The 25,826-nt window shown below is 37.2% G+C and overlaps 5 protein-coding genes and 2 long non-coding RNA genes across 12 annotated transcripts; 4 read left to right on the top strand and 3 right to left on the bottom strand.

Annotated features, from left to right (window-relative positions):
* Positions 1–654: 654 nt before the first annotated feature.
* Positions 655–5,734, bottom strand: LOC138139298 (uncharacterized). The gene is made up of 6 exons (XM_069059524.1): positions 5,321–5,734; positions 4,692–4,802; positions 2,195–2,417; positions 1,895–2,138; positions 1,368–1,850; positions 655–1,242 (listed from the first exon to the last, which is right to left on the bottom strand). The coding sequence occupies exons 1-6, from the start codon at positions 5,501–5,503 to the stop codon at positions 816–818; spliced, it is 1,671 nt and encodes a 556-aa protein (XP_068915625.1). The 5' UTR covers positions 5,504–5,734; the 3' UTR covers positions 655–815.
* Positions 5,735–6,464: 730 nt separating this feature from the next.
* LOC138139302 (enoyl-[acyl-carrier-protein] reductase, mitochondrial) lies at positions 6,465–8,304 on the bottom strand. Of its 3 annotated transcripts, none has more exons than XM_069059530.1 (3): positions 7,912–8,304; positions 7,764–7,850; positions 6,465–7,707 (listed from the first exon to the last, which is right to left on the bottom strand). In XM_069059530.1, the coding sequence occupies exon 3, from the start codon at positions 7,692–7,694 to the stop codon at positions 6,609–6,611; it is 1,086 nt and encodes a 361-aa protein (XP_068915631.1). In that variant the 5' UTR covers positions 7,695–7,707; positions 7,764–7,850; positions 7,912–8,304; the 3' UTR covers positions 6,465–6,608. The 3 variants fall into 3 exon arrangements, with proteins under 3 accessions (XP_068915631.1, XP_068915630.1, XP_068915629.1); XM_069059529.1 differs by having other exon boundaries at positions 7,764–7,853; XM_069059528.1 differs by having other exon boundaries at positions 6,465–7,853; positions 7,912–8,303.
* A 1,080-nt stretch (positions 8,305–9,384) lies between these two features.
* LOC138139299 (SET and MYND domain-containing protein 4-like) lies at positions 9,385–11,515 on the top strand. The gene is made up of 3 exons (XM_069059525.1): positions 9,385–9,885; positions 10,214–11,145; positions 11,205–11,515. The coding sequence occupies exons 1-3, from the start codon at positions 9,520–9,522 to the stop codon at positions 11,500–11,502; spliced, it is 1,596 nt and encodes a 531-aa protein (XP_068915626.1). The 5' UTR covers positions 9,385–9,519; the 3' UTR covers positions 11,503–11,515.
* Positions 11,516–15,874: 4,359 nt separating this feature from the next.
* Positions 15,875–17,130, top strand: LOC138139304 (N-lysine methyltransferase SMYD2-like). Its single transcript, XM_069059531.1, has 2 exons — positions 15,875–16,741; positions 16,802–17,130. The coding sequence occupies exons 1-2, from the start codon at positions 16,017–16,019 to the stop codon at positions 17,115–17,117; spliced, it is 1,041 nt and encodes a 346-aa protein (XP_068915632.1). The 5' UTR covers positions 15,875–16,016; the 3' UTR covers positions 17,118–17,130.
* Positions 16,751–18,678, bottom strand: LOC138139306 (uncharacterized). Its single transcript, XR_011162266.1, has 2 exons — positions 18,527–18,678; positions 16,751–16,985 (listed from the first exon to the last, which is right to left on the bottom strand). It is a non-coding gene; the product is annotated as an uncharacterized lncRNA (long non-coding RNA).
* On the top strand, positions 18,625–23,194 carry LOC138139296 (N-lysine methyltransferase SMYD2-B-like). 4 transcript variants are annotated; one of them, XM_069059518.1, is made up of 6 exons: positions 18,625–18,671; positions 18,863–19,260; positions 19,308–20,272; positions 20,317–21,923; positions 21,977–22,111; positions 22,168–22,905. In XM_069059518.1, the coding sequence occupies exons 1-4, from the start codon at positions 18,665–18,667 to the stop codon at positions 20,687–20,689; spliced, it is 1,743 nt and encodes a 580-aa protein (XP_068915619.1). In that variant the 5' UTR covers positions 18,625–18,664; the 3' UTR covers positions 20,690–21,923; positions 21,977–22,111; positions 22,168–22,905. The 4 variants fall into 4 exon arrangements, with proteins under 4 accessions (XP_068915619.1, XP_068915620.1, XP_068915622.1 ...); XM_069059521.1 differs by having other exon boundaries at positions 18,634–18,671; positions 20,317–21,907; XM_069059520.1 differs by lacking the exon at positions 18,625–18,671 and adding an exon at positions 18,672–18,813 and having other exon boundaries at positions 20,317–21,907.
* Positions 23,195–24,419: 1,225 nt separating this feature from the next.
* LOC138139307 (uncharacterized) lies at positions 24,420–25,700 on the top strand. Its single transcript, XR_011162267.1, has 2 exons — positions 24,420–24,641; positions 25,441–25,700. It is a non-coding gene; the product is annotated as an uncharacterized lncRNA (long non-coding RNA).
* Positions 25,701–25,826: the final 126 nt, after the last annotated feature.

A 25,826-nucleotide genomic window follows, 5' to 3' on the forward strand; every position in this document is an offset into this window, starting at 1 on the left:
CCTTTATACAACTTTTGCTCGGCACCGTGTTTATTGGTGGCACCAATTTCACACAAATTGCTCAATACAAACGTTTTAATAAGCAAAAAATCCCGTACACCGACTGTATCCTCGGCAATCAGTGTCGACCAGCACAATCGAACATTAATTTATTTGTTGGTAATTTTTCGTCGTGCTTAGCAAACGATTAGCAAAAATCACTGGAGTCACGTTTTCGTTACGCCTGTCGTTCGTTAAAAGTTTTACATAATTTATCGAAAGTGATAAACCGAGACTTGTCAAATTTGTACGAATTCCATATTTACCTTTGCAAATCAATAATTTACCGCCTCCTCAACAAAAAAAGCCAAATTCGTAACGGTAAGTTCGGCGAATCATAAAGAGAGATGACCCTTGTGCAGCTCTCTTATTGGAAAGTTTTCTTTATGACGGTCTCAAATCGAATTTGAACGGTTAATTAAACAATTCATCTAAAGGAAAGGCAGTAAGTCAGTGTAATTGCATCGAAACGTTTCCAGAGAATAATTGTAGGTAAACGGTGACACTGCAATTTCTTTTTCGTAATTGGAATATTCTGCAGGATTATTTTCTAATCCGCTCCCAATTCCAATAATGTCAAAACTACATATAAATTAAGTTAATAACGGGTTGCCGTCGATGGAATACACAAAAAAGTGAAAGTTTTTGATTACACAGCCAGACAAAAAATCACATGGTATGCAAACAATCAAAATTCGGTCGAAATTGTGAAAGTGCGATCAATTTGTTTGAGATTAGCCTAAAACAGATGTTCGCCACAACTTTGTGGCGTTGTGTCAGTCCCCCAAGAACTTCTCCAGCTTCTTCTTCGTTTCCTTCTCCCTGATCTCCTGCCGGATCTTCTCCAAGTCCAAGACGTTGAGGGCCACCAGATCCAGCGAGCTGCGCTGGACACTCCCTCTTTTCTTGTTCTGGCTCAGATTCGATGTGTTGCTGGCGTTGGTGTACTTCCTGTCGTATGTGTCCAGTTTGTACTGCTCCCTCTCGATCAGCATCGATATCCTGTGCATGCTGTTGGTCTTGATGACCGGGTTGGGAATCACCCGCTCCGAAGACCCGCCGGACTCGACGGTGATCTTCGCAACTTTGCACACCTTGGGCGTCGGCAGAGGGATCTTCCATTTCTCCATGCACGCCGGACACGTCGTCTGCTTCAGATGGACCTTAACGAGTTCCTCGTTCTGTTTGTTCTTTGCTTGTTCTCTGGAAAAGAAATCAGCATTCATCGCCGGTCGGGACGCGATCGATGTAAAACCAACAGTTCAACCTTGCATACCGAATTGTACGTGATTGTCCAGCAATGAGACAAGAATTTCAATTGAACTCACTGTTTCGTGCCAACATTCTTCTTGCCGATGTCGGTGCTCGTCCGACTGCTCGTCTTGGACCCTCTGGCGGAGTCGACGCTGCTCCTCCGAACTCTCTTAGGTCTAGGTTGTGGAGACTCTTCTTCCGTTGACTTCTTGTACTTGGGAATCGACGCGATGTTCTTCTCGACGAAGTTGATACTGTTGCGGCGAAATCGTGGAGTACTCTCATTGCTGCTGGAATCTTTGCGCGATTCCGGTCTAGTCGTCGAACCAGATGTTCTCGAACTGGCTTGACTGCTCTTCGACAGCAGAGGAGTGTGCTGGATAGAAACCAACTCTCTGGACTCTACTTCCAAGATGTTGAAACTGCTCCTGTTAGGAAACTGTAAGACGTTGGAACGGATGAATCTGACCAGATCTTCCAAAGCTCCACTAGCAGTTCTGATTTCGATGTGGTTGGGCTTGAGCTTCGATGGTTGCGTCAAAATAAAAGAACTGCAACTGTAAACACCGTCAGATTGTAATTTCATCGCGACCAACACAACCTGTTCACTAGAGAGTGATCTTTCAACGTCATCACGAAGTCCTGAATGTGCTGCTTCCTGAAGATCCTTTTCAGGCTGCTGGGATCATCCGCTATGCTGATCAAGTGTCGAACTTTTTCAGGATTGGAATGTTCCAGTGCCGTGATCACTGTCATGATCAGCTCAAGAATTTTCTCGTTGACTAAGAGTCGCGCCGACAGTCGCTCGTCGATCAGAGTTCGTTTGGGGTTTCCTTTGTTAACGTCTGCAATTGCGTCTGGGTTATTGCCCCGCAAGATGATGAACTCGTCAGTTGCGTACCGAGGACGTACGTTGGTAAAACTGCGGCTAAGACGGCTTCTTTGGGATTCTCTTTGGACCTTTCAATGAGTTGCTCCAATGGAGAATCTTTCTTCATGGAGGTGGTGGTTCGAGGGCGCCTCGGAGGTGTCAGATGGTCGGTCTCGTGAGAGGAGAGCAAATGAAGACAAAGAAGTTTCTCGATGTCCACCTCGCCATCGGTAAAAAGCAAGAAATGAAGATGCTTTAGAAAAAAAATTAACACAAGGACTGGTATGAAAAATAGCATTCCCAGTCTCGCTTCACGCTGTATATGTTGAGAGAAACATCTGTCAAGTCAATATTGGCGTGTTTTACTGAGCATAAAACTTTATTGACCCTTTCAGTTTCTCCGGAAATGAGCCTAACTTTCCACTCTTTGTTCACTGCACACATACACAAATTCTTGCCGACTCAACTGAAGTGACAACTTTCCGAAAATAAATTATCCAGTTTAGATTTTAGCGCCATTACATAGAAATGCCGGCTTGCAGGTGTTTGAAAGTCAAAAAAAGATGCTGAAACATTTATTTGCATAATGCGGTTCTATGAACTCATAAACACCTGAAAAAATTTAATTTGCAATTTTGAAGTTCGAATAATGAAAGTGAAATGGTTTGATTTGCAAAAAAATGAACTTTCTATCGCGGCAGTTTTTTCGAACGAGGCTCATTATAATTTTATAAATATTAAAATGCTTGATCGATTTTTATGATTTTGTCCAATATAAAATAAATTGCTGCAATTATTGAATCGCTCGCGATTAACATGACAATCTTTGTCTGTCAAAAATGCTTTACTTAACAAGTCAAATGAGCTACTTTGGTGCCGTTTAAGCAAACAGCTGTCACGGTAGGTCTGCCGTTTAAAATTTCAAATCGCGTTATTTTTGTCTGTCGCGGCATTTTACATATAAAAATAAAACCGAGTCAGTTTTTGGCTTTGACAGCTGTCGTGGTATGCTAATTGTGGTGGAAAGGAAAAAGCAGCGACGCGAGACCGGAAATTCACGTGAAAACAATTTGAAGGGCACACTAAAGTGCATTCAAAAATCAAAAAACCAGCAACGTCGCATTTTCCTCGATAATTACTATCGGCAACGCTGTCTAGTGTAAAATTTGGTGAGACTTGTAATTTTGAGGTTAAATGTTTATTAAGTGTCTTGTTTTTCTGGGAATGTTTAAGTAAAAATATTAAAAATAATAAGAATCAATAAATAAATGAAACGTGCTGCTAATAAAACAATATGAACGAAATTCAAAGCAATTGAATTTTATTTTGAATCAAATAAATGTCATAATTTATAGACTACGTCCACTGATACAATGCATTTTTTTAAATATCCTTAGATAACAAAATCCCCAAACCACAACATTAAAATATTAACAAAGTATCATAGATTGTGTTGGTAATATCTTGAAGCATTCACGCCACTGATTCTCATTGGTTGTTATAAAACCCACGCGAAAAATAAATTATATGACATTTCAAATTTGAAATTGTCAGTTCTGTCAAGTGGTTTAAGCATTGCGATTTTTCATCTTTAGAGCTTTGTTTTGCGATTCTCTGGTTTTAAAAGTTATTCGTTTTGATCGTGTTGCTGTTTTAATCTGTTCCGTTGCGATTTTTTGTTGATTTTTTTTAAATTTGTGAAGTGCGTGCCTCAAGAATCTAGCATTATGAACACTTTAAGTGACATTCCAAACATCGAAAATGATACAGAGGTAATTTTTGTTCATGCATTAAATAGTAGTACTGTGGCGAGCAATAAATTTTGGTCGTCAATGTCATTTCAAAATTTGGTTAGATTGTCACAAATTTAAAAAAAATCCCTGCCTGATTATGCTCACGTCAACAAAGTGTCAAAAAATTGAGAAAAAAATGACAATTAATGTCATACAACATGATGATAGGTTATCATATTTACGACTGTTTTACAATGGAGCATTTTCGATTGCGTCAAAGAATGACCTTGACGACCAAAATTTATTGCTCGCGACTGTACACATTAAATAATCTCTTGCTTGTGTTTAGCCATTTCCGAAAAAAGCTTGATATTTTAATTTCAATAGCCAGCTTTTTCGGAAATTCGAAAATGTATTGTGGGTTGCATTTTTTATTCCGTCGGGCACATTATTACTCGTGAAATACCCTGTATTAATAAAACCTAATATATTACTCCTACTGTACTGAAGTTTTCTTTCGTCTTTCCTAAGTGCAAACATGCAGAATAACAATAAAACATCACGTGTAAACCTGCTCTTTCCATTTTTTTTAATTTCGCGCCGGATCTATTTGTTATAGCGTAAGTGAACGTTTTTAGTAACATTTATGTCAAGCAATCTATGAGTGGACAGACTTTAGTTACCAATATAGTATGAAAAAATATCTACCTAGGGTTTTTTAAATTTTACCAACCTAAAGCAACAGATGGTGGTTTTTTGATTTTTGAATTGACTTTAGAAATGTCAGCGATTACCTCAAAGTCCACCGGCGGCGGTACCTCGAGGATTTGCTGGAGTCGGTGTTCGCCGTTCCTCTTGTAACAGAACCCTGGATTGTGTGTTTCGTACATCTTCACGTTGGACGCCTGCAACGGCATTAAATTCGGTAAGTTCCCCGAATCATTTCCCCTCGACCTCTGTCAGACCGAAGCGCGATAACGTCGATCAAATGAAAAAACAACCTGGTCGAAGATCGGACCGGCGGCTCGATCCTCTTCTTATTGTGGTTCGGGTAATTTGGGAGCCCAGCTGCGCTTTCGGGGAGAAACGACCCGAGGCATGGTGCATTCGTATGCACTGCAGTGAGACCGAGGCATCATTTTTATTAAAAAGGAAAAAAACGTCATTTTGAAGAAGTTTTGTTAATAAGAAAAATTCTCCACCTGGATTGTGGAAGAACACCTCATTAGTGGATACCAAAAGAAAGAATAGACTTCGGCTACTTGATACGAAAGATCTCAATGGCGCCTTTTTAGAAAGGATAATCTTTGGACATTTTTTTTGACTTGTACTTAAGTATAGATAAAAATAACTAATTAGCAATTTTAGTCTATAAAGCTCTGCAGAGTGAAGACTTTGAGCCTCTGAGCACTCTGCTGTATACCTCGGGAGAGTCTGTGTTGAAGTTCGTCTTGGAGTACCTCGCCTTGAATCTCTGTATTTCGTTATTGAACATTCTGAGCTCGTTGCGCTTCTCCTTCTCCAGCCTGCTCAGTTCCGTGGACAACTGAGTGTACTCTGCGCGGTTTCTTATGTGCGCGTTGGCCAGCTTCTCCAGAGACATCATGCCGGTGACAAATGTCGCAAAACACGTCACAATTTGGAATTTGAAAGATGTCACGAGGGACGTAATGGCACTGGTGGGTTTCCAATTAAGACCTGACACCGGATAAATTTACGCCGCGAAAAAGGCCGCGGATTTAATTACAGCCAGCCCGCTTTCCCGAACAAAACGTTGACAATAAATAGCGCAGCGTCGGTGATTTATCGCGCTCGAACAATGCCGCAATTAAGCACAGGTGTGATCCAAGGACATTTTCCTTTCGAGCCGCAGCTATTTTCAAAATTACCAAGCCGGAAAAATTCCTCCGATGCGATCTTGCGCTGTGGGAATCACCGCGCCAAATCAGATTGAACGGTCGACATTTTTCCGAAAATAATTGTATTTAAATTTTTAACGCGGCCAGTCGCACCCCGCAATTACGGCGGTTCGATTATGATTTTTCCCTCGAAGAGTTATTATAAAATCTATCAGAGATTATCTACCATCTAGTGTTGTCGACGTTGTTTGTGCCGCCGTTACACGTTTATTAATAGCCGAGGAATCGATCAAGGGGGAGATTATGTTCGAACTTGTGAATTACGATCGTGGACACTCCGTATGCAGTCCAAATGTGGGTTTATGCGGTTGTTGTCGATTTTGCATCGTCGCCAGGCGAATTTTGGGTCGGGAAAAAGGTGTGCGAACGTTTTGTTTTTTAATTGGTGGTCACTGAGGAATGAAATAAAAAATTCCGTTTCTACCTGCTTGTCTCGAGACTGTTAATAGCCCAAGATAAAATTCGACACCATCCAGTTCTTAACTGTACAGGTAAGAACATCTGCAACTTTATATACCCCCGCATGCAACACAAGTTGCCTACGTACGCAAATATTTAATTAGCAACGTATGAACGCGCATCGTCTTGCTTTTTGCATTGCTGCACAGTAAAAAATGTCATTGGGTCTGCTCGCTCAAAAACATATCATTTACTACGCAAAAATATTTATTCCTCCATAAAACATGTACAACTGGAAAATGCGGTTGAATGCAACGTGCGGAATTTTTTTTATTATCAATTATTTATTTGTTCGACTTATCAGTCTATTAAACAACAACAACAACAATCAACTCATTTAAACTCTAAAATATATTTTTTTCCTATCATCCCCTTGATGGTCATAGTGTTCATCAAGGCCTCCTTGTATTGGTCAAAACTGACCATCTTAAATGCGGGCCCTTGTAGTTCGTTATTGGTCATCATCGAGATCAGCTCTTCAAACATCTCGAATCTGTCGATGCTGTCCGCATTGCGTTTCGACCATTCCGTCATCCAAAACCCTTTGATCCTCAAGTCCTTAAAAATGAGTGCGGACGTTGGAATCATCACGGGTTCTCTGGACATCCCGCCGTACGTCACCATCGTGCTCCCCTTCTGCAAGTGTCTCAAGATTTCCAAAGCATTCTGTCCCCCTACGCAGTTCAGCGCCAGTTTGGGCCTCTCGATCTCTTTACTTTTAAAAATATCGGTTTTCCTGAGTTCTTCTTCGGTCAGAACATAGTTGGCTCCTATGTCCTTGAGGAAGCCACGCAACTCGTCTATTCCGGCCCTGTCTCTCACTATGTTCACACTTCTGAGGCCCCAGGCCCTGCAGATTTGTATCACGTTCTGTCCACAAGCCGAATTGGCCCCGTTTTGAATGACAGTGTCGCCCGGTTTTAAATCGACGAAGTCGCGCAGCATTCGATACGCCGTGCAGGGGTTGACCGTGAGGGTGGCCGCTTCGACCAACCCCAGTTTTTTAGGAACTTTCAGAACGTTATTTTTGCAGAGTAGAGTGTGAGTGCGCCAGGTTCCTAGAGCGTTCACCAGGGGAACCACACGGTCTCCCTCTTTTAAGTCGGTCACGCCCGGACCCACTCGCACCACCTCGCCGACACCCTCGTTGCCGGGAACAGCTGGTAGCGGGGGTCGCACGGGGTACTTGCCTTGGATTGTGTTGATGTCGGCAGGGTTCACGGGGGAAGCTAACATTTTCACCAGGACCTCGTCCGACTTGGGGTCCGCGAGGGGCTCTGTTTCCCTCTGAATCACCTTAATAGGGTCTCCGTGTTCGGAGTAGACCAGCTTGGAAGCGCTGCTGTTGTGACGGTGGCAGGATTTGAGGTTAAGTTGGACCCGCAACACGTTCACCAATTTTCGTGACATGCTCGCCATTTTTACGGGTTTTCTGTTTGTACAAGTATTATCGTGAATTATTCAGTTATATAGGTAACAGAAACATACACTTTGAACCGCAATTCAAGAACATTTCTGTTTACAAAAGTGTCACTTCAATGTCAAAATCGCTCCCTGACTTATCGACAATTGACACTGCTGGAACGAATTTTAAATGAAAAATGTCTCAAATGAAATTTTTATTAGGAAATCTTACTCTAAACGAGAACGGCCACGTAAACTTCGCAAAATCGGTTCTTAAAAAAACACATTACGGTCTGAATTACTTAACAACACTGATGACCTAGATATGTCATGTTCGCTGTTCGTAGCATAAAAATAGTTTGCGTGGGGGAGGGAACGTAAATAAAAACGTAAACGTTGTAATATTGGTGCTGTAATGGCAGTAATAAAGATTATAAACCTAAAATATATAACACGTGAACGATGTTAGGGAAAGAAAAGCCGTCACCAGGGCAGCGATTTTATTAGAAAAAAAGTTCTGTGATATTCGACTTTTTGGGTGTTTTTTCAGCTAGTCCATCTTTACTTACTTTTTGTCGACTCATTCCGCCTAATGCAAGTCGAAATATCCATTTTGTGTAAGAATTAATTAAATAGAGTTCGGTTCAATATTGACCTAGTTTGACGTTTGTAGGTTATGTCACATTTCTCTAAAATGGATAGAAAAATCAAGCTGAAGAGCTTGAATCCATACATAATTTGCAACATATGCAAAGGTTACCTAATCGACGCCACTGCCATCACCGAATGCCTTCACACCTTCTGCAAAAGTTGCCTTATCAAGCATTTGGAAGCGAACACAACATGCCCCACGTGCGACATAGTCATCCACCATTCCTATCCTCGTCAGTACATCAACTTCGATCGTACCATGCAAGACATAGTGTTCAAGCTAGTCCCGGGGTTGCAAGAAAACGAGATCGAACGCGAACAGGAATTTTATCGACAACGAGGTCTCCCTTGTCCCAAAGAAATGTTGATAGGTGAAGAAACCAAAGAGAAGTCGCCGGAACCAGACGACGGCGAAAGAGAGGAGCTGATCACGTTGTGTCTGGAGTGCACAATGTTGAATCCAGTGCAACTGAAGCATATTTTTGTTAGAGTTCCTACCAAGACGACTGTCTTGTATCTAAAAAAATTCATAGCTAGGAAAATATTTAAAGAAGCGCAGCCGTTGCAGAATATCGACATATTGTGTAATTCGGACGTTTTAGATACGGGTGATAACTTGAAATATATTTATTTAAGTAAATGGAAGTTTGATGATGTGCCTTTAGTGTTAAAATGCCAGCCCAAGTTTACAGTTTGAATTCACGATTGTTTTGTGATTAACTCAGGGATTATTTTGAGCATGTCAAGTATTTCAATGTAATATTGTTTGTGAGCATAATGTACCTAAACAGCGGAAGCGCTTTTGGCACCTTTCTTGTTTTTTTTACTGTTTTATTTATACGTATTAATAAAATGAGTCATTTTGTTTGGTCCATGTTGTTTTGATTTTACTTTTAATACTTCAAGGTTGGCGACACTCTGACTCACATTTTATAATTCCTAAAGTCATCTCTGATGTCATCGGCCATCCTGTACCATTTATGACGTCGGGGAAAAACTGACCCAAACAGTCTGGTTGGTATCCCTGATTGAGGAAACGTTTACAGAAAGAAATTCATTATCAACCTACGTTATCAACCTTTATCTAGGATCAACCGTTCACGTCGCCATTTTGTTTAAAGCGTAAGGTGTTTCCCACAACTCGGTAAAATTCTTTTGTGGTTTGAAGTGGTGATTGTAAAGAATCAAAATGACACAAGCCGATGATATTTATTTAAGATTTAGTGCACATTTCGCAAAGAACCACAGTTTGCATTTTCCGACATATTTGAAGAAATTCGGTGCACTGAAGACACATTTGGACCGCATGAATTTTGTCTTTACCGATTTCGAAAAAGTTGATTCGATATTCAAGATAGATGAAAAGACAGACGCAGCTGCAGTGGAACATAGAAAAAAAGGAAACATTTTTTACCACTCAGATGATTACAGAAATGCTTTGGATTGTTATACTGCTAGTATTATGACAGCTAAAAGTGTGGAAGTGTTAGCATTAGCATATGGCAATAGGTCGGCGGCATTATTGAAGCTCAATTTATATCGAGAATGTTTGACTGTAAGTATTTGCATTTGTAGATACATATTCACATACAAAATAGCCTTCAATTCATTTTTGAAATGATAAACTAGGGGCCAGTTTATAGAAAGAGAATTAAATATTTAATTCGAATTAAATTTTAATGCGCGATTAACCCATGAATCCGAAACTGCGTTTGGTTCAATCTGATCACGTGTTCAGTTAATCTCGCATTTGATTACGATTAACTTAATTTCGCTTCTATAAACTGGCCCTAAATGTATTAGCGTTGTTTTGGTAATTATTTTTTTTGTAAAAAGCTCCAAATAAAAACTGAAGATGTAGGTACATTTTTTGCTTAACGTAGGACATCGAACGGGCGCTCCAGAACGGATATCCAGACGACCTAAAACCGAAGTTAATTGCTAGGCGTCAGTACTGTGAGGTGCAACAAGTAGAACCGAAGAAGTACTACCAACCGCCACCAAAAATTTCCGAAAGCGAAAGAAATCCTCTCATTCAGAGCGCCAAGAATTGTGTTAAAATCGTGAAAAATGTAGAATGGGGAAGACACGTCGTGGCAACTCGAGATATCAAAATCGGTGAAGTCTTGGCGGTGGAGTCTGCGTACGCGTCTGTCACTTCCGAAGATACTTCCGTTCACTGCCACGAATGTTTGGATCTCTGCTACAATCCGATACCTTGCGACAAGTGCACCCAGACTTTGTATTGCAACGCCGCTTGCAAAGACAAAGCTTTCAGTTATCATCAATACGAGTGTCTTATTTTGTTCGCGCTCAGTTCCAAATTTGTCCGTTTTGCGAAAAGATTGGCGTTGAAAACTGTTCTGGTGGCCAGAAATGAATGGAAGAATTGCGACACCGACTCTGATCGATCAGAAGAAGAGTATCACTCAGATCGCTTCAAAGAAATTTCCCATTTTCTGACTCACACGCACTTGCGTTCCAAACACGACTTGCTCAGTCAAACGATTGTAGCGTGTCAGTTTTACTATTTACTTAAAAATCACACAAGTTTTCTTAACGGTGACATCAACGAAGACCGTCTAAAAGAGGTTCTTCTTATTATGGTACTCATTTGTATGTCTCACGCTATAGTCATTTGCGAACAAAGCTCTGACCTGAAAATCGGCCAGATCGGGGAGGGAATTTTTTCATTTTGTGATTTGTTCAATCATTCTTGCTGTCCAAATGTTATGGGATATAATCACGGAACCACTATAGTACTCAGAGCCAACAACGCCATCAAAAAGGGGGAACAATGTTTTCTAAGTTATGGGTAAGTACGCACGGTCTTATTTCCTTTATTGTTTTAAATTATAAATTGTTTTGTGTTAGGCCAAATTACATGAATTCAAACCTCGATGTTCGCCAGCAAATTCTCATGAAAATTCATTTTTTTACTTGCAAATGTCGACCATGCCAGGAAAATTGGCCAACAGTACCTGAAATGGAGAGTTTGTTCAGTGCGTGGACTGAGTGGCAATTGAAGAATGCAGACATAAATCAGGCCAAAAATAAACTGCAGCAGCTTTTAAAGATAGCAGAAGAAAAGGATCCAACAGCACGCGATTCTGAAATCAAAAATCTGTTACGCATATGCTTTAGTATTTTTGGAAACAGAAGACAAATATAATTTGTAACAACTTTTTCTTCTTTTATTATACAGGGTGATTCTGAAATAAGTTTGGAAAAAATAACCGGTAATTGGTGAAGATGAGAAGGAACCATTGACAAAAAAATTTTCTTATAAAAGTTTTTTCGTTTTTGAAATACAAATGATTGAAAATTTGGTCAAAATTGCTAATACGCTGCTGAGTTAAAGATGATTACCTGATTATCTTGGTAGTTTAGCAACAATAATAATCAAAGGTGCCCGGCAGTCACAAACGTAACCTTACTCCTCTCGATCATTTCCATAGAAACATTTACAAAGCAGTGTACTTGCATCTACAACTTTATTGTGGAGTTGATGTAACAATGAAGTGAACGAATTCGGACAAATTTTCAATATTCATAGGCGTTGGAAATACAAGGATATAGGGTAATTTCCATCCTTTCGATTTCACCTCCAAAAGTCATTTACGCAGAAGGATTTTGTGTCAAGGATACTCCATTATTTTTTTCCAAACTTATTTCAGAATCACCTGTATTGTTATATCACTATGTTACTTATTATGTTATTTAGTGCGATTCTGTTTCAAAATTTAACAATATTGTTATTGAACAACATTGATTTTGCATAGATCCAACCAATCAACAGCTTCATATCATAGCAACTACAACCTTGTTATATAGCAATATTGGTAAATTTTAAAATAGAATCGCAGCAATTATGTATCTATAAATTACTTATATATTACTATATTATTACAAAATTACTAAAATTATTTTACGATAATTAGTATACTATCCCTCCGTAGTTATTACTACCTTATTATACATATTATTGTTTTATTCATCGTTTTTGTGAAATACTTCAATAAAATTCTTCCAAAAAATTGTTTCTGAACAGAGAATTTTTTTTTTTTTTGTAGGTAAACTAGTCTATATAATAAAAGTGAAATGCTGTTGGCTGTTGATTGGTAAGTGCATCACTTGAGAACGGCTGGCCCGATTTAGCTATTTTTTTTTTAATATTCGTAATAGTCCGATTGAGGTTTTTATGGAAAAAAATGGGAGAAGTTGCCCGGAAAATTGGAAAATTCGGAAAAAAATGAAAGTGCTTTTTTCTGTGGGTTTTTGTGATGGATATGCGTAATTTTTTTGTTTTGTTCGTTATGGTCTTGGAAAAATTTTCAGGAAAAAAAATTCGGAACAATTACAAAGTAAAGTCGGAAAGTTCGGAAAAACTGCAAAAATTATAATTTTTAAATGCACTTTCGATCATAACTGACGATAGGAACGACATATTTGATTGATTTTTTTTTGTTCGATATGCTTCCGGGATGGAAACACATAACTCAATAGAAAAACTAAATTAAAATAATTCGGGAAAAACTGAAAGTGCTCTTTTCTATGGGATTTTTGTATGAATTCAAGACCATAACTCAGGATTTCGAACGAAGGATATACGTAATTCTTTTTTTTGTTTCGTTCGTTATTGCCTTGGAAAAGTTTTCGGGTAAAAAATTAGCCACAATTACAAAGGAATGTCGGAAAATTCGGACAAACTTCAAAAAAATTTTTGTATGCACTCTCGATCATAACCGACGATAGGAACGACATATTTGATTGATTCGTTTTTTTTTTTTGTTCGATATGCTCCCGGGATGGAAATAACTCAATTGAATGATTTCAATTTAAAAAAATGTTTTTTGTTCGACACTGTCAGAATTTGAGAATTTTCTCCTGTGTGAACCGATTTTGATAAATTTGACAACTTGTCAAAACGAAACGTCAAGCTAATTTTAAAGATTTTTAGCGATTTGGAACCTTTAAGGGGCTCGTCGAACAAAAAAAAAACGTTGTATTCAACTCGTTCTTGTGTAATTTGGGCTTTTTTGGCACTCGTGGACCTTTAAAACTCTCCTTTCACTCGAGTTTTAAACTGGTCCACTCATGCCAAAAAAAGCCAAAATTACACACGAACTCGTTAAATAAATAACTATTGGAAGATTTGGAGAAAACCCTGGAAAAACGCATGTCAGTCCAAATTAAAATAAAATTACGTTTGTTATTACTTTTGTGTTGTTTGGCGATCTGTCCACAATTGTAGTTGTTTTATTTCTAATTTCTATTCCAATTTATTTCGCTACGTGCACAAATGTCATCTGACAGCTTATTGTCAAATTGTAGGTAAATGAAACCAATCGGATTGTTTCCTTCTTCTTGCAATCGAAATCGAAATGTAAATAAAATACCTTGAGATTCATTGTGATTTCAAATTTAATGAAAGAAAATAAATCTTTTTTTTCTCATTTTTACTTTGATTACACATTTCCAATAACTTTTCACAAATTCACAAAACGATCACAAATAAATTTATTGAAATTTGGATTGGACAAGACAACGTCTGTCGGGTCAGCTAGTTTCATCAGTAACATTCGAATTATTACAGGGGCTGCGGTTTAATTTAAAGAATTGATATAAAATATGGATTAAAAATAGTTAAGAGAAAGAACTCGGAGAATTTCAAATCAATACAAATTATCCAAGTGAAGTGATTCATGATGACGAATAATAATTAAATAGTTTGCTTTCTTAGGAAAATCTAACATAAGACGATTGTAAAATAGTAAAACTTTTGTCTTGGGCCGTTGAATCAGGAGTTAGATATTGTATTATTATTTTTTCTGAGCGAGTTGTAGTGGGGCAAAATACATAGTTAAAAAAGCTTTTTTTTTAATTCCTCACAAAAAATAGTTGACAAAATGATTTCCTAGGTCCAGTAGTTATAACCAAAATTCTAAACTTAAAGACAAAAAAATAATTAATTTGATGAAATATGGTAGGAAACGATGTACCTACCTACGATGTACTGAAATAGATACAAAAGATGGTACGTACTGGAAGAGCTATGGACATTCAAATCTCAAAAGAATGCAGTAGAAATTAAAAAAAAATGTTTTGGCTTTTCTCATATTTAGAAAGAAACACGTTACGAACAGGATTCAATGCTACTGGCCACACTTGAATTATGCAACCATGGTTTTTCTCAAAGTTCATAGTTGTGTGCATCAGTTTCTCCTTAATGTAAATATGTCGTGCTTTCAATATTTTGTTCGAACTTTTCATTCCATACCTACTAGCATAGGCTCGTTCCTCTTTGTTTTTTCCGCTGTAAGATAGACAATACCTAGTTCTGATATTTTTCGTTTCCTTTTCCCTTTTTCTTTGTTTTTGCCACGGAACATATGTCAATATTGTTTGTTGCCCAAGTCTGAATGAGGGTGGAGGGTTGCTGGAAACAAGCTGGGAACGGGTCAGCAGCCCACACACCGTCGCCATCGTAGGAGCACAGTAGATTTACTCTACTGTGGTAGGAGTAAGAACTAAAATGCAGCTCAAACTGCTCAAAGCATTATTCATTCCCTTTCATTCATTCATGCCCCGGAAACACGACGGGATAGACGGACAAACGACACGACGAGAACATAAAAGGAAAGACTCACGGGAAAACCCAACGCCCAGCGGTGTCGCAGGCGGAATTACTAAAATTTTATCGTTGCTGTTATCATCTTGTATTTACCATTTATTTTGTACCATCCTGACATGATGACAACTGACAACATCGGGGAAAAACTGACATAAATGGTTGGTATCCCTGATTGAAGTAACTCAAATCTGTTGGTTCGTTGGTTCCATGTTGGTTCACATCACGGATGTTCACATTTCACGTCGCCATTTTGCTTAAAGCGTAGGGTGTTTCCCACAACTCGGTAAAATTCTTTTGTGGTTTGAAGTGGTGATTGTAAAGAATCAAAATGATACAAGCCGATGATATTTATTTAAGATTTAGTGCACATTTAGCAAAGAACCGCAGTTTCCATTTTCCGACATATTTGAAGAAATTCGGTGCACTGAAGACACATTTGGAGCGCATGAATTTTGTCTTTACCGATTTTAAAAAACTTGATTGGTTGTTCAAGAGAGATGAAAAGAGAGACGCAGCTGCAGTGGAACACAGAAAAAAAGGAAACATTTTTTACCAATTAGATGATTACAGAAATGCTTTGGATTGTTATACTGCTAGTATTATGACAGCTAAAAGTATGGAGGTGTTAGCATTAGCATATAGCAACAGGTCGGCGGCATTATTTAAGCTCAATTTATATCGAGAATGTTTGACTGTAAGTATTTGCATTTGTACCTATTCAGATACAAAATAGTCTTCAATTCATTTTTGAAATGATAAACTAAATGTATTAGCGTTGTTTCGGTAACTATTTTTTTTTTTTGTAAAAAGCTCCAAACAAAAACTGAAGATGTAGGTACATTTTTTGCTTAACCGTAGGACATCGAACGGGCGCTCCAGAACGGATATCCAGACCACCTAAAACCGAAGTTAATTGCTAGGCGTCGGTACTGTGAGGTGCAAAAAGTAGAACCGAAGAAGTACTACCAACCCCCACCAAAAATTTCCGAAAGCGAAAGAAATCCTCTCATTCAGAGCGCCAAGAATTGTGTTAAAATCGTAAAAAATGTAAAATGGGGAAGACACGTCTTGGCAACTCGAGATTCAAAGTCGGTGAAGTCTTGGCGGTGGAGTCTGCGTACTCGTCTATTACTTTCCAAGATGCTTTCGTTCACTGCCACGAATGTTTGGATCTCTGCTACAATCCGATACCTTGCGACAAGTGCACCCAGACTTTGTATTGCAAAGACAAAGCTTTCAGTTATCACCAATACGAGTGTCCTATTTTCTTCTCGCTCAGTTCCAGTATTGTCGATGTTGTGAGAAGAGTGGTTTTGAAAACGGTCCTGGTGGCCAGAAATGAATGGAACAATTGGGACGCCGACTCTGACCGACCAGATGAAGAGTACCGTTCAGATCGGTTCAAAGAAATTTCAAATTTACTGACTCACGCGGACTCACGCTCCAAAGACGATTTGCTCGCTGAAACGAGTGTAGCGTGTCAATTTTACTACTTGCTTAAGAATCACACGAGGTTTCTTAAAGGTGGCATCAACGAAGACCGCCTCAAAGAGATTCTTCTTATTATGGTACTAATTTCTAAAACTAACATAGTTGACATTAACAAACTAAGCCCTGACTTGAAAATGGAGACGATCGGTAATGCAATTTATTCATTTTGTAATTTGTTCAATCATTCTTGCTGGCCAAATGTTAGGAAATATTTTCATGGAAATACTATAGTACTCAGAGCCATTAACGCCATCAAAAAAGGGGAACAATGTTTTGTAAATTATGGGTAAGTACATACGGTCTTATTTGCTTTATTGTTTTTAAATTACAAATTGTTTTGTGTTAGGCTAAATTACGCGAATTCACCCCTCGGATTTCGCCAGCAAATTTTCATGACAATTCATTTTTTTATTTGCACTTGTCGCCCATGCCAGGAAAATTGGTCAACATTATCTGAGATGCAGAGTTTCTTCAGTTTGGCGATTCAGAACCGGTTGATGAGTGCAGATATGAACCAGGCCAGGAATGAACTGCAACAAGTTTTAAGATTGGCCAAGATAGCAGAAGAAAAGTATCCAACAGGAGTAACAGGACACGATCATGAAATTAAGAATTTGTTACACAAATGCTTCAGTATTTTTGGAAACAGAGGACAAATATAATTCGTAACAACTTCATGATTTTTTTCTTTTATTATATTGTTATATCACTATGTTGCCTATTAGGTTACTATATTACTTATATTTACTATAATTACTAAAATTATATTACAATATTACTATTACTACCTTATTATTATATGTATTACTTTTATTCATCGTTTTTGTGAAATACTTCAATAAAATTCTTTCAAAAAATTGTTTCTAAGCAAAGAAATGAAATTTTTCGTGAACAAACCAGTTTCATCATAAGCAACAGTCGAATTGTTATGGAAAGCTGTGATTCTTAAAATGCATACAATTTAAAGAATTGATATAAAACTAGTCCAAGAGAAAGGACACAGACGATTTCAAATCAATACAAATTATCCATGTGAGTCATGATGGGGAAAATAGTTTGTTTTCTTACGAGAATAAAACAGCAAAAATATCGTCTTGTGCCGTCGATTAAGGAGTTACTCTACTTTTGTTTTGAGGTAATTGTGGTTGTGGGGTAAAATAGTTAAAAAAGTTTGTTTTTTTTAAATTCCTAACAAAAGAGAAAACAAATAATTAAGTTGATCAAATGTGGTAGGAAATAGGTAAAGTTCATTCATTTTGTATTGAACTTTTCAAGGTCAAATAATTTAAATTTTGGCACTAATTATGTTTTGTAAATAGTGACATGCATATAATCAACATAATGTGATTTAGCAATGCTCAATTCAACGTTTACGGTGATTACCTGCATGTCACTATTTACAAAACATAATTACAAAGCCAAAAAATAAAATTATTTGACCTTGAAAAGTTCAATACAAAATGAATGGACTTTACCTACTGAAATAGATACAAAATCTGATATCTAGGTACTATGGCGGACAATAATTTAGGCCGGCAAATTTCTGACATTTCAAAAAAGTCAATGCAAGCGACCATTTATTGTCATTATGACTGATGTGTCAGTTTGTCAAACTGAAGGTTTTCAAGCTGTTTGGCGTTTCCTTCGCCCTTTTCGTAACTTACAGATCATGACGGACTAGCATAACTGATTTGTAGTAACACTTCTCTCTGGTGCACGCTTCTTTTCCCAATTTTAATTTTGATTATCGCTGTCACGATGACAAGAATGACAAAAATCGAAAATGGGGTTAGTTGAACATAATGCCAGCTTCACATTTTGATGTCAACTCAATGACAGGCCGGCCTAAATTTATTGTCCGCCATAGTACCTACTGAAAGAATTATGGACGTTCAGAGCTCAAGAGGATGCAGAAGGAATTTTTAAAGGTTTCTCATGGTTTTTTCTCGAATTTATAAAGAAACACATTAGGAGCAGGATTCAACGCAACCATGATCCAGGAACTAGAGATCCCACATTTTATGTAAAGGTCTTGCAGGAAGGCAGAAAGCTTCTACAAAATGAATCTTACCGCGGCACAGACTGTGTTAAAGAAGTTGCCTTTTTAATATGAACCTCAAAAGATTCTACTTCCTTTATTTTTAATTCAAGCAACACATGTGAACGCATCTTTATAAGTGTGTATGAAGCTTTAGAATCCACTTTACAAATGTTAGGTTAGAAACCATAAATAATTTTCATAAATTGTAAAGAAGTAAAAAATCATTTTTTTCTCTTTTGGAATAAAGACTCTCCAATCCCAAGTGCTTAAGCTCTCGTTTTCTGGGATTATAAAAAAAATAAATAAAAAGCGCGGCAGTACAAATTAATTATTTAGTGTAACTGTTAAAAAAACGTATATTTCCAGCTAAAATGGATCTTCATCGTGGCACCGACTTCAATGACGTATCGAAAATCTTATTTCACTGTTTACAAGGATCAAATCCGGGTTTTAACCGATTTTCGTACTTTGATAAATTCACTTTGTTAAAAACTAATGTAGAAAGAGTAAATTTTGTTTATAAAGATGTAAAAAAGTACCCCAGAGACTTTGTAAAATTTATGAAAGACACTAAAAACGACGATGTGGCTTTAAGACACATGGAAAATGCCAAATTAAAGTTGAATTGTGCAAATTACTGGGAAGCACTGGAAAGCAACGCGTTGTGTCTTGCTACGGCTCAGACAGACAGATTTTTAGCTTTAGCTTACAGTAACAGAGCAGAATGCTTCTTCAAACTCAACATGCCTGTACAATGTTTAGAAGTAAGTGCAAATTTTATATTGTCATAACCTCACTTTTTAATGTTAAGGCAATTGAAAGAAGCCTGGAACATTGCAATGTGAAAGAGCTTGAAGACAAACACCGCGAGATGGGAGAAGAGGCGAAAAAAACGGTTTCTTCGTTGGGAAATTATTTTGAAATGATACCACAACGTCACTTTGAGAGAAATCCTTTCATTCAGTGTGCCAATAACTCCATAAAATGTGAACAGGATGAGTCTCGAACACTCATTGTTGCAACTAGAGACATTGAAATCGGCGAGATCCTAGCGATCGAAAAACCCTACACTTCTGTGTTAGTCTCAGACCGACAAAACCACTGTCACCATTGTCTTCACCTTTGCTACAACCCCATCCCTTGCAGCACCTGTACAGTGGCTTTGTTTTGCAATGAGTCTTGCAGAAACAAGGCCGCCGGTTATCACAAGTACGAATGTGTCGTTTTGCTGTCGATTTGTTACCGCATCATTTGCGAATTCGCGCTTGACAACACGATTTTGTTGGCTCTAAAAATCGCGCTTCTGGCCAAAGATGACTATTCTGAGTTACACGCGATACGTCGCCACGAGCTAAACCAATGTTATCAGTCCGATAGATACAAAGAAGTGCATCTATTGACGCACTCTGAAGTGGTTTCGACCTACGAGTTATTCCACCAGGCCATTTTAACTTCGCTTGTGGTCGATTTGCTCTGGCAACACACGAGTTTTTTCAGCGGAATTTTCGCCAGTTCTGACACTCTCGACAACTTCAAAGAGGTGATGATGACGCAATTGCGCAACAACTCCATCGCCGCCGTCAGGATCTACGAGTACACCCAGAAGGTGGATTTTTGCGGGACCACCAACTTCGGCTTGGGGGCTTATCCGTTCTTTTCGCTGTTGCCGCATTCGTGTTGCGCCAACGTGATGAAAACGTACCACGGGAACACGATGGTTTTGAGGGCGTTGAACACCATCCATACTGGCGAGCAGTGTTTTGTTAACCGCTACGGGTAAAACTGCTTCTCTGTCACGTACGCTCATTGAGCCCTGTTAGTCTTAGGTACGACGTTTCCAACAAACAGGAGCGAGTGCACTTTTGGGAGAAAAATTTGCTTCCGAGCTGTACCTGCAGAGCATGTAGGGAAAACTGGAGCGCGGACTTGAGCGGCAGTAGAAGAATCTGCGAACGTCTTGACCTTGACGCGATGGAACTCGGCGATCTTGTGACAAATGTTATTGGAGTTGACATCAACAAAGCTGAGGAGTTTTTGCCTCGATTGATAGAGTTGCTTAAAGAGTGCGAGAGTTCGGAACCGATGGGTGATGCTTTGGCCTTGAAGAATTTGATTGCTCATTGTTATGTCATACTTGGTAACAAGAATGTGCAGTTTGATCAGTCGCAACGAGATGTGGTACTGAAGCCTTAATTACTCGGAAACCATTTTTACAAGTTTTCGCTAAAGTAGTTTTCGCAAATAGTACAAAGTACAAGGTGATCAAGGACTGTTTGAGTTGGTAATACTGAATTTTATTTTTAAATGGTACAACTGGACAAAGCCCTGTATTATAATTTATAACCAGCCTGTTCAAAAGTGTAGTTTAAGTGATCCCCCGTCCCGCAGAGCGCTAGTAAACGGACGCTTTTTGTATATGTTATGCATTATAAGTTTTTGTCACCGTCAATTTTTCTTGTTCAAATGACATTTTGAAGTTGAAGTCAAAAAACTCTTAGTTTTTTGCTGCTTTGAAATTAAATTCGTGAATTTTTTCCTTATTGTTCGTCATTGTTCTTTGTGATATTGCGTATTGATTATTATTTTTAGTGAAGCGCCCGTTTTGTGGCGCCGTCACCGGCGCAAATTGGCTCTTTCTCGGAAACATTTTCATAATGCATTTTTAATTAAATGAACAGGCCGGCTATAATACAGGAGGTCGTGGTCAACTCAAACAGACCATCTTGTATTTACTAATATTTTACTTTACCAGTGTCTTTAAAACATATAAAAGTATTTAAGGCGGTCAGTTCATCATTTCGCCATGGTCGCTAGTTAGAGTTTGCTGTCATGTGCTATGGTCATGTGGTCAGAACTGAGAACAGTTCAAGGAATAGAAGTCAGCCATAGCTAATTGACAATGTAATTGACATAACATAACACTACTTTTTTATTGTCCACTAAACAGCGTGCAGGTTGTGATTTTGTTTTTTTTTTTTTAATTTGGTACTACCTGTATTTAGAAGTTTACAGTTTTTTATCGCAAATAATTTATATTCGTATAATACTACTAATTTTTTATATATGTATACAGTACTATAGTCTATTTTTTCGTGGTAGGCGCGTGCGTGCGCATTTACAAAATCCTGCAACGAAATGCGACTTTCCTATTGGTTACTTTATTTTTCTACTTACACTAGAGAAATGTGCAATATTACAGTGTTCTGTACTGTCAATCAGGTCCAAGCTGCCATTTTTGTTTCATAGTGTCTTACTTTTCCGTTCGTGTTTTGTGTCTGTTTTGTTTCTGTTTCGTGTCTGTTTTCTGTTGTGTCCGTTTATTTATTAAAAAAAACAGGTCTTAGTTCTTAGAGGTTAAGAAGTTTTTATATGTCAACAAGATGTCTCAATTTCGATCACCGAATAAACGTCGTAAGTTGGATTTATGGTAACAGCAAGTACCTAACAGTTTTTTATTAATGCATAAATTCATATTTATAGCAAATTTCTCACAAGCCGAAAAGATCTAGATAGAAGAGAAGAGAAGAAAGATCGTTTAAGTATTTCGTGGGATCTTCAAGGATTTTGCCGAGTTAACCAAGACGGATCAAATGGAAAAAACTGCAGATTATACTGGTATTGATTTCAGATTTTTTTTTGTTTAATCACAGCTTAATTACTTTGTGTTGAAGGTTGTGGATTTAGAACCATTCAACGATACTTGGCGGAAGAAAAGGCACCGAAGAAACATGATAGCAAATGTATGATTCAATTGGATGAACATCAAAAATATCTCCTTTTCTCTTGCAAGATACATGGTTATTATAAATGATTGTAGTCGAAGCAGGCCATGTCCATGTTATGAAATTTTTGCCGCTTTCACGTGAACTGTCAATTTTTGTCGATGTCACTGTAATTTTTTGTATGTGACAATTTAAATTCATACACTAAAAATCCCATAAGCAGCGGTGTTTTTGTCACTATGACAGCGAAAAAAGTTTGCCCTAACTTTTCCAGCGACAAAACGGAACCTAACTTTTGAAAGCGTTTGATTCTAGTAGGTCTGCATCATCGTACTTTTCCGTATTCATTAAATTGTCTTACCGAATTACACTCAAGTTTTTGTTTTTTGGGTCGAAGTAAACTTTACATTTATAATTCGAGTTTTGTTGCCTGCAATTAAACTCAAAAAACTGCCAGAGGGAGTTTTTTTCGTTGAATTGCCAGGCAACAAAATTCTCATTGAAATGTCAAGTTTACTTCGGCAAAAAAAAGCTCGTGTAATTAAATAAGTGAAAAGTGCGCTGATGATTATTTTCTTTTATTTTTGTTTTTTAAATTAACGATTGAATCCAAAAGTATCGAGTTATTTTGTACCCAATTAAACTCCTGTATGTATAAAATAAAAATAAAAAATGTTGTACATATAATATTTGTTATCAAATTTTCCACGAGTTTATTCATAAACTTTTTTGTTTACATTTTACAAATTATACAAAAATTAAATCATAAACATGAGTTTTATATGCAACCACAAATACTGATCCCCCTAGATAATATGCAACCAAAAATACTAATAATTCCTGCATCCTGCTAAAAATTTTAGCTATGTGATTCTACCTTTCGGAGATGCGCACGCACGCGCCTACCAGGAAAAAATAGACTTTAAGTGTACTTATGTAAAATTTACAATAAATAAAATGATAAAAGACAAAAATATTTTATGGGGTGTCAGAAAGTTTAAGAAAGATTATTTAACATGTTTCTTTCAAATAAACTAAATTTTTATTAGCCACATGTTTAATTATTGATATGATTGACAATTTTGAAATTAGAAATCATTAATAATCAAAATTAGCCTGTTCACATATCAAAAATCCACCAAAGATATCTGTTGACTTATACTGGTTGAACAGTAAATATACCTAGAATCCTGTATCAGCTGTAGACGATACATGTTGGCACAACTGCAGTAATAGTTGAATGTTGTCAAATTCATTTATGTCCTTTACAAAAATTCAAATAGTGGCGTCAATAGAAGAATTTATCAGCGAGTTTACTTCTTTGCTAGGTAGGTATTTGAGACAGTACCTACGAGTAGTTTATCGAAGAAAAATAACTACAGTGTGGAATAAAATTATTTACATCTAGTTACCTTTGCATTACCCTTGTAAAATACGAAATGCCGCTCTACAAAAAAAAAGAAAGCCTAACATCAAAATATTCCAAAATTCCAAATGTGATTTATTGCGAAGGGATGATATGAATGCAAAGTATCGATTGAAATTAAAAAGGAGCTAACAAAAGCAAGTCACAGCTAGTGTTGAAAGTGGCCACCAACGTTTGTTAATTCAATTTAGTAAATTGTAACAATTGTCAATTCAATTGATGACATTTATTGACAGAACTAATAGTTCGGCACTTCAAAAAAAAGTACAGCGGTACAGGAAAATTTACATGTGCAAAAATTACAAAGGTAACTAGATGTAAATCATTTTATTCCACACTGTATAATAAATACAAATATTATTAGCGTTTCAATTTTTAATTTTCTTCAACGATACTATAAAACCAGAGCTAAAACTAATGTTGCGTAACTATTAATTCTTTTATTTTGTGGATTATAATCCTAATATCTCATTATAAATACAGGGTATTTCACTTGTGATAATGAGCCCGACGGAATTGACAATGCAACCCACAATACATTTCCAAGGTTAACGTGGCTATTTTATGTATGTATCGTATTGTTTTAAAATGAAATTATGAATCTACGATGGCTTTACTTCCAATAATTTTATTTGTCACAACTGGCATTTACGAGAAAATTAAAATATGACGATTAAAATGGATTCGAATGATGAGAAAACAGAGATGATCCTGATTTATGGCGAATGTAATAAAGTTGCGCGTTTATGCAAACGGTAAATATTTTTCTCCCTACCGGTTAGAAATGTAGGCTGTGGATACCTCATTTGAGGTGAGAAAATTCAACTTTCTCGCTAAGGTAAGAAAGTTAATCATGAAATGTTTATGGTAAAACTGTACCAAAATACAAATGTCAAAAGTGTCAAAAGTGAAATAAGTTATTGATAAATGAAAGCCAATTCAATGAAGTAAGTTGGTAGGTCAATCATATAATCTGGAAAATAAACAGATAAGCTAGGTAGGTAGATTACTTTACCCTGTTTATTTCAAATTTTCGAACAAACCTCAAATCTTCAAATGCGATGACAAGTTAATTAAACAAATAACACAGCCTACTATTCAATTCTCACAATTTTCGTTTTAATCACGAATATAACCATCTTTTTTGACTTTTTTCAACAAAGTTGTGCCGGTAGGGAAAAAAATTGTATTCAAACCTTGTTAAGAAAGTGTCCTTGCAGACCTTAGGCACTTACAAACCTCGTCTACGACTCGGTTTATAATCTTTGCCTGCGGTCTGCAAGAAACCACTTTCTTACCTTGGTTTGAAATATACTATTTCCAAAAACTCTTCGTTTTTTCACAGCTTCATTTAACCAAGCGAATAACGTTTATGTCAAAATTTACAAAACTAACTATGTTCTATGTTTCTTTCAATCAAAAAACAAATATCCACGTTATCTTTGCGCAAATGTATTGTGGGTTGCATTTTCAATTCCGTCGGGCTCATTATCAGTTGTGATTTTACCCTGTATATTATTCTTTTAATGTTTACAATATCCGGGAAAGCTTCTTCATTATTGAGTAACCCCCACTGAACAAACCCATTATCTATTATCTCTATTAGATACTATGTGAACAAATATTAGCGTAAACTTAAAAACATTCAAGTTCATGATATCGGCAAGAGATGAAGTTAACTTACGCCTCTACTGGTGTCACGATACAAACCTTATAAGCGGCAACAATTGATTCACTGTCGCTAGTTATAAAGTAAAACTTAAAATTCACCAAATTAATACTCTTGCGACTTGCAGGGAATTATTAAAAAAAGAGAACAAAACGACTTGGATAACTTCTCAATCTGTAGAATTAGCTTTAGATTTGGATTAATCCTACGCCAATGACGAAATAGCTGAAGAAATATGGACGAAGTTTCCGTCTTATTAATGCCGATCAAGACACAAGAACTGCCGTAAAAGATCTTGAGGTTCTGAAGGATGGCGCAGAATTTTCTCTTCACACCGCTAACAAAATGTAAATTTTGGAACGATGCAATAAAGTAGATACATTACTCTGGGTTTGTTTATTTTTACAAACAAGTTATATCTGTTTGATAATACTGGGTGAAAGATAGGCTACTGCAAAAACATATTTTATCTCGTTCAAGAAAACAATTTAATCATTGGATGACCTTTGGTTA

This window comes from Tenebrio molitor, chromosome 9 (genome assembly GCF_963966145.1).
Source record: "Tenebrio molitor chromosome 9, icTenMoli1.1, whole genome shotgun sequence".
Lineage (NCBI taxonomy): Eukaryota > Metazoa > Arthropoda > Insecta > Coleoptera > Tenebrionidae > Tenebrio > Tenebrio molitor.

What these genes read in the sequence shown, in the direction of transcription:
- LOC138139298 (XM_069059524.1), bottom strand. Translation starts at nt 5,503, where the DNA reads ATGATGTCTCTGGAGAAGCTGGCCAACGCGCACATAAGAAACCGCGCA. An exon ending in TTTACCAACGTACGTCCTCG is followed by an intron (nt 2,139 to 2,194) that starts GTACGCAACTGA and finishes ACGCAATTGCAG; the next exon opens with ACGTTAACAAAGGAAACCCC. An exon ending in GATCACTCTCTAGTGAACAG is followed by an intron (nt 1,851 to 1,894) that starts GTTGTGTTGGTC and finishes CGGTGTTTACAG; the next exon opens with TTGCAGTTCTTTTATTTTGA.
- LOC138139302 (XM_069059530.1), bottom strand. Translation starts at nt 7,694, where the DNA reads ATGGCGAGCATGTCACGAAAATTGGTGAACGTGTTGCGGGTCCAACTT.
- LOC138139299 (XM_069059525.1), top strand. Translation starts at nt 9,520, where the DNA reads ATGACACAAGCCGATGATATTTATTTAAGATTTAGTGCACATTTCGCA. An exon ending in TATATCGAGAATGTTTGACT is followed by an intron (nt 9,886 to 10,213) that starts GTAAGTATTTGC and finishes TGCTTAACGTAG; the next exon opens with GACATCGAACGGGCGCTCCA. An exon ending in CAATGTTTTCTAAGTTATGG is followed by an intron (nt 11,146 to 11,204) that starts GTAAGTACGCAC and finishes GTTTTGTGTTAG; the next exon opens with GCCAAATTACATGAATTCAA.
- LOC138139304 (XM_069059531.1), top strand. Translation starts at nt 16,017, where the DNA reads ATGGGGAAGACACGTCTTGGCAACTCGAGATTCAAAGTCGGTGAAGTC. An exon ending in CAATGTTTTGTAAATTATGG is followed by an intron (nt 16,742 to 16,801) that starts GTAAGTACATAC and finishes GTTTTGTGTTAG; the next exon opens with GCTAAATTACGCGAATTCAC.
- LOC138139296 (XM_069059519.1), top strand. An exon ending in TGCCTGTACAATGTTTAGAA is followed by an intron (nt 19,261 to 19,307) that starts GTAAGTGCAAAT and finishes TTTAATGTTAAG; the next exon opens with GCAATTGAAAGAAGCCTGGA. An exon ending in TGTTTTGTTAACCGCTACGG is followed by an intron (nt 20,273 to 20,316) that starts GTAAAACTGCTT and finishes GAGCCCTGTTAG; the next exon opens with TCTTAGGTACGACGTTTCCA.